Source organism: Typopeltis vanoorti, chromosome 21, assembly GCF_054136105.1.
Source record: "Typopeltis vanoorti isolate ZY-2024b chromosome 21, IOZ_Tvanoo_1.0, whole genome shotgun sequence".
NCBI classification, from domain to species: domain Eukaryota; kingdom Metazoa; phylum Arthropoda; class Arachnida; order Uropygi; family Thelyphonidae; genus Typopeltis; species Typopeltis vanoorti.
In genome coordinates, this window is record NC_143569.1 from 73,798,853 (window position 1) to 73,809,086 (window position 10,234).

At 35.0% G+C, this 10,234-nt stretch overlaps 1 protein-coding gene across 1 annotated transcript; it reads left to right on the forward strand.

Moving 5' to 3' along the window:
• The first annotated feature begins 992 nt into the window (after window positions 1–992).
• On the forward strand, window positions 993–8,874 carry LOC150094975 (uncharacterized). The gene is made up of 4 exons (XM_090411161.1): window positions 993–1,039; window positions 1,164–1,228; window positions 2,276–2,374; window positions 8,738–8,874. The coding sequence occupies exons 1-4, from the start codon at window positions 1,026–1,028 to the stop codon at window positions 8,872–8,874; spliced, it is 315 nt and encodes a 104-aa protein (XP_090267287.1). The 5' UTR covers window positions 993–1,025.
• Window positions 8,875–10,234: the final 1,360 nt, after the last annotated feature.

Below are 10,234 nucleotides of genomic sequence, written 5' to 3' on the forward strand. Positions count from 1 at the left end.
TCCTAAATATAACAACAGATTTAATCATAAAAATATTTAGTTATTCTAAATGAATTCAGAATAAATTCTATGAATTTAGTCCATTCGTTTTCTCTGTTATTTCAATGTCACTTCAGCTGAAGAAATTATCTTCTCTTTGAATGTCAACGTTTACTTTTTACTTTTTTTTTTACGTTTTTCAACGTGTACATAGTGCGTGTGTGCATATGACTATTGCGTTTAGTTACGTAACGATTGTTGAATCAGCCGTGTTGTTTCTTATGTAACTACAGAATCCAAATCTTAGCAGATATAAGTTTAATCATTTGAAAAAATAATCCTTATTTGATAAATGTAAATTCCAAAAAAAAAAAAAAATAATAATAATAACAAAAACACGTAGTCATAAAAGGATTTAATTATCGTTAGATTAAATATGAATTTAGTCGATTCGTTTTCTCTGTTATTTCGCATGTTAATTCAGCTGAAATGGTGACCTTCACTTTGACAGGTGATTTTCGCAAGAACTGCAATAATGGCGCTTGTTATAAAAAAAAAAAAAAAATTAAAGAGAGAGAGAAAAAAAAAACTGTTGTAACAATTTCCACTATTTCCTGAAGAGTATTATATAAAGGCTCATACAAAGGTAATGATTTCACTTCCGTGGTTTGTCGCCATTCTGTCGACATGTTTCGCTGCCTGCAGAGTGTCATTGCGTATCTCCTTATAGTAGTGACAATCAAATGCTACCATCTCTCAGCCAACGTCTGTGATGACAGAGACGATGGTCTATATCTTAACTCAAGGCAGGTAAATGTCGTAAAGCAAATTTTTAATTAGTTATTATATTACGTATAAAAAGTGTAAAAATTAAATTTCTTTCTCTAAGTGCGTCAAGGTTAACAACGTTAAATGCTGATATATTATTATTGCAGCTTTCCGGTGAATGGTATGTTTACGGCACCACAATGCCCCATGGATGGTTGCAGAACTTCACATGCATAAGCTATAACTTCAATCTCCAGTCAAGATCACTGGACGTACGTATGGTAAATAACACGTGAGTGATTATTTTTGTTTCATACCATTAGATCGTTATAAAGACAATACTTTGATACTCAATTATGATATGAACTCGCTTTTCCCCTCAATTTCCTTTTTTGTTTTCCCCTTTTCTTTAATAGTGATGATGTTACTATACCCTTCAAACAGTCTTGGGTTAATCCTACCCATTACGATGCTGCTGGTGGTAAGTATCTTCTCACAGGCTTCACTGATTTATTTTCAATAAAGTTACGAGCATAAATTTTTATTTATGCTGTCACTGAGCAGAACACGTGTGTGTGTTTGCGTGTGTGCGATATTCATCAGGGTACAGAGGCTATCAAAATGTTCTTGAACAATTAAATATGAAATTCGGAGATGTATGAAAGAATAAATAAAATATTAAATAAATAAATAAAATCTTAAGTCTTCTTCTGAGATTGCACGCCACACGAAACTACAACTTCAATGCATTTCCACTCATTTTTGTTAGAGGAATATGCATTTCCCCCTGAAATTTACGTAAAATATATTTAAAAAATAGCATCTTTATTGGTGTCACTTTCTCCAGTAAAAAACAAAATCACTATTCAAACACGTGATTAATTTAATAAAGACCATGAAGAAAAAAGTAAAAATAAAGTCGGTTTTTGTAGAAATAAACAAGCAGTCGATTTTGCTCTTATATTACTAAATGCTTATGGCCAAAATTCCTTTATCCGTAAGCCAGGGAAAAGAACCCATTCCGATTTTAATCCGTTTCCGAGAAACATGAATGTAAACATCTATCTAATGCTTTTCGCGAGTGAATTGGTTTTTCTTGTAAATTCTTTTGGTTTCATCAGCGTGCATTAAATTCTGACTACACAACTTTCGTAAACAACTATTTCTTACAACAATACCAGTGTTTGGGTTTAGGATCTTAAGATGGCGGACACTTGTCTGCCATACTCCCGTCCGGCTTCCTCAAAACAGCATCGATTGCCTTGAACGCACCTCTCTTTAATATCTAAAAGTACAGAATGGCTGCCAATCATTTCGTAAATATTTAGGAGTCTTACCTTTCGACTGCAAAAAAAAGTGTTAGTGAGTTTTTGGAGTTGCTATTTCGAACACATTTACAGTTTGAATACATTTTGAACTTCTCACTTATCTTCCATTAGTTGAATGTCGTCTTAATGAATATTTCTTCTTACTGTTTGAAGCATATATATATATATAAATAATATATGATATTTCTTCTTTTGTTTAGTAAAGGACCTTCATCTGACTGTCATGGACATGTCTGAAGATAAGAACTTTTGTTTGACTTACGATAATCAAGATAGTCAAGGAGATATACCACGTAATGGTGAGTATAACTTTTGCTCATCATTAATAGAAGTTAACTTTTTCAATTTCTTTAACAAAAAAATGTTTATTGTTCTGGGAACCTTATGATTAGTAGTCGAGTTCATATTTTTATACAAAATTGTCTTACGAAGAAGCCTCTGTAGAAGCGCTGTAATTATCCCTGTGATCATTATGTTGTTATGTCTATACGCTATGTCTTTAGACCAGAGGTTGCCAAACTGTTACAACTGGTGCCTTCTGTGCGAAGTTGTCTTTATTTTCAAGTACTCTCTTCCTTTAATAAATATTTTTTTCTCACCTGTTATGTTTTAGTGAACATGTAGGCGATTCCGTATCATTCATGTTTATTTTGAAATTTCAAAATATATTAGGATGATTGTGATGTTTTTAAAGACATATCTCATCAGCATGCTGTTGGTAATGTCGGTTTATTCACAAACAGAGAGATCCTACTTCGTCCGTAACCGCTAACTCCTTATAGTCCTTATAAGGACTGGCTTAAAGGGGCGAAGCAAGAATGCTTTTCATCTTCCCCGTTATCTGTAAAGGACAGTGTAGAGATAAGGTGTTATTGAGCTATTAAAGCTCTGATCATGGCAATAAGGCGTGCTAATCCACCCTACTTCGAAGCTAGGGTTAGCATTTATGAAGAGAGTAGGATTAGCCTTCACTATTTATGTTGTTTGGTACTGTATATGGATGGAATGTTAGGCGTGATTTGTGAAGTGTATATAAATGTTAATGCTATATTAACTGTGTTGGTATAGTTTCCAGAGTTCGTGTTTCGATGTTCTGTGGTTGACTATGTGTTTTAAATTTCTTGGTAGGTTGTTGAGTAGCGTGGGTATCAGATGTGATCTCACAAAAGAACCGTGTGAGTTGTTCAAGGGTCCAGGGATGCACAGACTTGTTGTGGGTCGTGTTATACGATATGTTTGTTGTTACGATCGGCGTTGTTGAAGTAATTCCTTAGTGACATTATATAGTGTTTCAGATTTTTAATGCTCAGGATTGTGTGTATCGCCATAAGCGGTTCGGATATTGGCTGTTGTATATAAGGTCTCCAAATCACTGTTGACATTATTTTCCTATGTAATGTTTCTAATTTTGTTAGGTAGATGTTTGATGTGTTTACGTAGACCGTTATACTGTGTCTGAGTACAGATTCGCAAATACCGTGATAAAGGATATTTTTTTCATGTTAGATGGAATCATGCCTTTTACTTGAAAGAGTTTTGCTGCAATGATACGGAATTTAGTATGTAGGCAATCAATATGTTTTGTCCATTTAAAGTGGCAATCTATGTAAAGGCCAAGGTATTTTGCATGTGTTACGGGTTTGATTTCGGGACATCGGCAGGTATTTTTGTTGTTAATGCAATATGTGCGACAGTACAGAGATAGTGGTGCGGGGCGCATGATTCTCGGATTATGTATTATTAACATCTGTGTCTTGGTTCCGTTGATTACAATTGAGTTCGGTAGAAGTATGTTGTAATTTCATTTAGTTCTTGTTGTGTATTGGAGAGAGACGAGTTGATGTCTGTGTGGACTACAAGTAGCGCGGTGTCATCTGCGTACTGATATATTTGACTTCGTGTGGCCAGATTATGAACGTCACTAATGTACGATATATGTTATAGAGTAGGTTAGGGGTTCTGAACCTTTACCAGTGGCGTACCACTATATTTAATTCAAGATATTAGATGTACCATTAAGGCAGTGGCTCACGTACCACCAGTGGTACGCGTACCATATGTTGAGAATCCCTGGCGTTGGTGATAATATGGCGCGCCTTGTAGAACACCGTGTTTTATTTTAAATCCTGACTGTAATGTGTGCCTATTTATGTTACTTTTGTTCTGCTCGAGAGATAGTCCTGAACCAGGTATGCAGTGCTCCTCTTCTTCCGACTGAGTATAGTTTGGTCAGCAGTACGTCATGTTCAAGTGTATCAAAAGCTTTAGTTAAGTCAATAAGTATAAGGACAGCGAACTTGTTTTTATCGACGGCTTTGTTTATGGCGTTGGCAACATCTTCTAATATGGTAATGGTGCTTTTTTGTTTTCTCGAAGCCGTATTGGTTTTGTGAGATAATGTTGTACTTCTGTAAATAGTTCTGTAGTCTAGTGTGTATTATTTTTTTCGAGAATTTTTGAGATGACTGCTAGGTTAGCTATTGGTCTGTAGTTCTGCGTATGTATAATTTCTTTTAACATATTTGTAAATTGATGTAATGATTGCAGTTTTTAGTTGTTGTGGAATAATGCCTGTGTCGAATATTATGTTCACGAGTTTCAAAAGTATTGGATTTATATGTTCAAAGTGTGTTAAAATGTCTGTGAGTCTTATTTCGTCTTTCCCTGGAGGGGTCTTTGGTTTTAACTGTAAGAGCGCTTCCTTTAGTTCCTATTTTGTTACAGGTGGAAAATACAGTTTGCTCTTGACTTTGTGTGTTGGTAATTTTTTGTTGATCGTTGGTAGATTATCTTTTTTGAGTTGTGTGATGTTGTTTGTGAAAGCCTGGTTGAATGAGTCTGCTAGTTCCTCTTGGTTTGTGTCCTGACCGAAGCTTTTTGCAATAAAATATTGTGCTGAAGTTTTCTTTTTTCGGGTTACTAATTCGTTGAGAGTAGTCCATGTTTGTTTAATGTTGTCGTTATATTCCATGAATTTTTGGAAGTAGTAGCGTCTTTTTGCCCTACGAATTTTTGTTGTTAGTTTATTTCCTGTGTTTTTGTGTAAGATTTGTAAATGTGTGTTACTGGGTGACTTTTTAAGTTTTTTCCATAGATTTTATTTTACAGTAATAATATTTAGAATGTCGCCATTTATCCATGAATTATTATCTGTTTGTCACCTCGTTTGTGTAGGCTTTGTTGCTTTTTTTTTTTTTTTTGGTATATTTATATGGAAATCAGTTGGAAGTTTTCGTATAAAGTTACAGAGTCATTTATTTTGAGTAGACAATTCCAGTCTTTTTTTATATATAATGTTGTCGACAATGCTCTTTAATATGATGGAGTTCTGTAGAGTTATGTAGTGTTGTTGGGGAGGGGGGGGGGGTGTAATGAAACGAAACTGAGACAAAGTAGTGATCGGCGATTTTTGTGTTAATTACTGATGAGGTATATGTATTGATGAGAGCCCGTATGTTGATATGGTCAATGCATGATTGTGTTAGTGAATTGTCAAGTATTTCCTCTCTTGTTGGGGAGTTAATGGTAGGATTTATGTTGTACTGACTTGGTATACCAAGGTATGTGTTAGTGGCTGAAGAAGCGTGGTCAAGAGTATTTATGTTAATGTCTCCTATTAGGATGAGCCTGTGTTGAACGAGATTCCTTGCCGCTTAGCCATGCTTCTAATTCGTGCAGAAAGCTGAGTGGATTTTTATGTCGTTATTTGTGATTTCCAATATTTAGTTTTGTGTTTCCGAAACATGTTTGTTTTCCGTCGTGTTGTATTTTTCTTTGATAAATGCCATGATTCCGCCTACTCTTTTGTTTGGTTTAAGGTGTAGAATTGGTAGTTATTGATGTTGTATGCATAAACTTCCGTGTCATTTATTGCAACGTCGGCCAGGATGTACGTTTATGTTTGTCAAGGTGTAGTTGAGAAGTGTTATCAATGTAAGCCAGTGTTTCTTTATACTTCTTATGTTTGTATGTATGATGATGAAGTCGGTATTGGTGGAAATGTTGTCTGTACATTTCTCCAAAGAGTCGAAGTCTTTGAAGTTTACATTTTCTGACTAAATATGTTTGCCCAGATTGGGAGTCTCCATGCTATAGTTTTTAGAAGTAATTTTAAATCTTGATCTTAAGGACGAGGAGTGTTAATATACTATATTATACTGCTTAGGTCGGATTCTCTTGCTACTAAATATCTGAGAATCCTTAATCCACAGAAACTTGTAGTTTTTTCTGTTTTGTTTTCCTTGCCTGGTATAAAAGATTTTTAAAGTATGGAGTCCAGTGTTCAGATATATAAATTGGTGTTGGGAGCTGCTTGTCAGTTAGGATCGATGTTGTTGGCCTTGTTTTCTTGCTTGCCGCTAGAATGCCGTCTCTCAGACTTTTGCTGGTAAATCGAGCGATGATTGGTGGCGGTCTCTGTTTTTTTGTGATCCTCGGTTAACAGAGGTGATGTCCGGGGTTGTGACTGGAATGCCAATGTTGGTGCCAATTATTTGCACTATGGAGCTTAAATCTTCTGCCTTTGCTTTTGGTATTCCCTCTATTTGTAGCTCTATTTTTTTTTTTTTTTTGTAGTATATGCCCGATTTGGCACTTGAGAGTGTTTATCTCTTTCCGCAATTCTCCATTTATGCGGTTCTGTCACTACAGTTAGTTTCGTTTTTATGTCTTTCACAGTTTCAAGTACCTCTTCTACACTATTATTATTATTATTATTATTATTATTATTATTATTATTATTATTATTATTATTATTATTTGAGACCTCCAGGGAGTCAAACACTCATCGAGGGAGGCCAAAACCAAATATCATACCTTCCCTTAAATACATTCACACTAGATGCGCTCACTACCCCTAAAGGCAAACTATTCCACTCGTTCACTGCTCTCTGGGAGAAAAACCTAGTCTTACCCTTTTCTTGACTGCAAATAAATTTAACTTCCATGGGTGCCCCCATGTTCTCTCCTCACCTTCCATAAAAAGAAAGATTTTAACAGACGATATCCTGTAACACCAATTTAAAAGTTTATAGACCTTTATCTTATTACCCCTCTTTCTCCTGTTAACCAGAGTCTGCAATCCACATACTCGCAATCTGTCCTCATAATCTAAATCCTATAATCCCGATATAATCTTTGTAACTCTTCTTTGAACCCTTTCCAGTTTCTTTATCTCCTTGGAACCCGTGAGACCAAATTTGCGCACAACAATACAGGTGTGGTTTTATCAAAACCTTATAAAGATGTAAAATGACTTTCTTATCTTTACGTTTTTAAAAGGTTTTGATAAAACGACACCTGTCTTTTGAGGTTCGCTTTAAACATCGCAATTATCCTCTAATAATTATTCTCTGATAATTATTAGAGGATAACTTTTGCTATGTGACATTTGAACTTCAAATTCCTTTCCACCAATACGCCAAGATCCTTTGCTACCTCAGTTTCTTAATTATACTGCATATAATGTTCGTACTCCTTGAATGTTAGAATCAGGAAGGGATTTACTATGCTGAGCGTCATTGCTTTTGTTTGGTGTCTGTTCTTTGTTCTTCATTTTCACTCGGCATTGTAGACAGCGCCATTCGCAGCTCTTTTTGCTTTCACGTGCTTTCTGAGCTCCCAAAGCAATGTAGTGTTGTATTCCGCAGCAGAGCAATGGGGCCCGTCCCCTTCGTCGCTTAATGGCTTACTGCACCTGAAACAGCTGATTGTGCTTGCTGACCTTCGATTTCTCAGTGACCTTTGGACACTCTTTCCTTTAGCAACTGCAGTGAAATGGGTTAGCTAAGAAGATTACTTGCAGTCTATCCAGCAGAGGAGTATCTCTGCTGGATAGACTAAGAAAACAACTAAAACAAGAAATAACAATAATAGACAAAATTCAAGAAAGAACACTGCGATAATTTGGCCATGTGACCAGAATGGGAACAGAAAGATTACCAACTAATGCTCTGAATACAACGATAGAAGGTAATAGATCCAAAGGGCGGCCCAGAATTAGATGGATAGACAAAATAAAAGAGGACCTGAAAACCAAATCACAACAAGCGACACCAAACTAGACAGAGTTGTTCTGTCTGTCCAAGGACAGGCAGAAGTGGAAAGAGTTCATTTGGCCTCATCATCATCATCCACATAGATGATGAAAGAGAGAGAGAGAGAGAAGAAGAGCAACTGCAGTGCTACTTTTGAAATGGCGACGTCCTTTGTTCTTTGCTCGTTGGTGACAACAGTTCACTCTATCTATGATTTTTAGCACACAAAATTTGGATTCTGCTTAGTCGATTTCAATAAATTAAATCCCTGACTAGGGTAACAAGTAGAATTAAATAGTAGCACTTTCAAATTAAAGACATGAGTTAAAAAAAAACACTTTGAAACTATCAAAACGGGAGCAGAGATAACAGCGTGCGTGCATCCCTATGCCTACACATCACTCATTCTTTCCAATAATAATAATAATAATAATACCGATCTATCCACACTGTATTTCAAAAGGAAAATTTTTAGGATAAGGTCGGCAGTTGTCTTATGCCTAATCAGATATTTTGTGTGTAAACTGCTTGTTCTGCTGGACTGTTTGTATAATTTGTACAATAAAAATATCATTAAATGTAAACAGTTTATGATCACTCAATTAAAATTTCTTTATTCCCTTCCAGGCGTGTTTTCCATTCTATCCAGAGAGAAGTACCTTAACGGTTCGTATTATTTCATCGACGTTTATTGCAAATTAAAGTCGAGAAATTTTGAAGTGATCTTTAGCTCTGTTTTGGCGACTTGCAGAACACCGTATTGACGATTGGTTGTTTCGACATCACCTGCCTGATGATTATTGCATTATTTAATTTCTGAGAAGATTTGCAGTTGATTAAAAAAAAAAAATCAACTCATACTCGGGTAACTCTTTCAGCACATTTATTTAAGAAAAATAAGATTTTCCAACACGAACTATGGTAATGTAATGCCTTTTCATTTGTTTAAAAAAAAAATATATATATATATAAATGCGCGTTTGAATCCTTTATGAAATAAAAAAGTGTTTCTGTGTGTGCGTGTGTTTCTCTCTCTTAATATTCCAAACTCCCACTAATCATGCAGACAACATAAGCTAACCAATACTTCAACAGAGTTATGGTAAAAGATTGTTGTAACTTCAAATTTTAGTACTGTCTTATTTCTTTTTTTTTTAATGACCAGAAATCAATATAAATGATATTTATGTAGAAACTGCGTTACCACTCATCTAATTTTCCAACAGACATTCTTGTCATGCATAGCTCATTAGCTAAGAGGAACCTGAGTACCAACCAAAAGTTAAAATTAAACTGTTTAGCGACGAGGTCGCCCGTTTATTTATTTCGTTTGTAGTATGATGGTACAATGGCCATGGGCCCGATACAAAGAGGAACGGTACAATCTTATTGTTATCATCATCCTTTCAGAAAATTGGGCTCGATGGTCTATTCTATGTTCTCGACTTCGAAGTCCTGCAAATGGGTGGTATCGAAGTATCCTTTTGGACAGCCTTGAACTGTGTATTCTTTTAATATGTTCGAAGAGTGTTCAATCCATTTCTTTTGGTATTTGTATATTTTATCGAATATTGAGTCTATTTTTAGTTCTTTACTTATTTCTATGTTCTCTTTTTGTGACAGAAAGTATAACCTGCTATCCCTAGTAGTAACTTAATTTCACTAGTTTTATTATTTTTACTTCAGTTTTTATGGACCACAATTCGCTTCGTATAGCAGAGAAAGTTTTGCCAAACCTTATAGATTTTTACCTATATAGAGTTTATTTATAAATTATAATTTTTGCATGCTTTTGAACTTGGTTAGGTTTTTGAATATTATTGACATCGCTGTTGTGTTTAGGAAGTTTGAAATTTTGTTATCAATATCAACTTATTTTGGATATGGTATAATCAATTGGGTATTTGAAGTAGTTAATTTGTTCTGAAATTTTATTTTCAGTTATGATTTTACTTCTGACTGGAGATAGTCCTTTAGAAGCCACGATTTTTGTTCTTTTTGTTGATATTTGCATTCCAATTATGTTTGAGGAGTATAATCTCCGAAAGTCTTGCAGAATCTTATAAAATACATATCATAAATTTGGTTATAATATAATATTGCCTGTAAATCCGATACAATGAA

Coding starts and splice junctions, on each gene's coding strand:
- LOC150094975 (XM_090411161.1), top strand. Junction 1,229..2,275: donor CCATTACGATGCTGCTGGTG/GTAAGTATCTTC, acceptor TCTTTTGTTTAG/TAAAGGACCTTCATCTGACT. Junction 2,375..8,737: donor AGGAGATATACCACGTAATG/GTGAGTATAACT, acceptor ATTCCCTTCCAG/GCGTGTTTTCCATTCTATCC.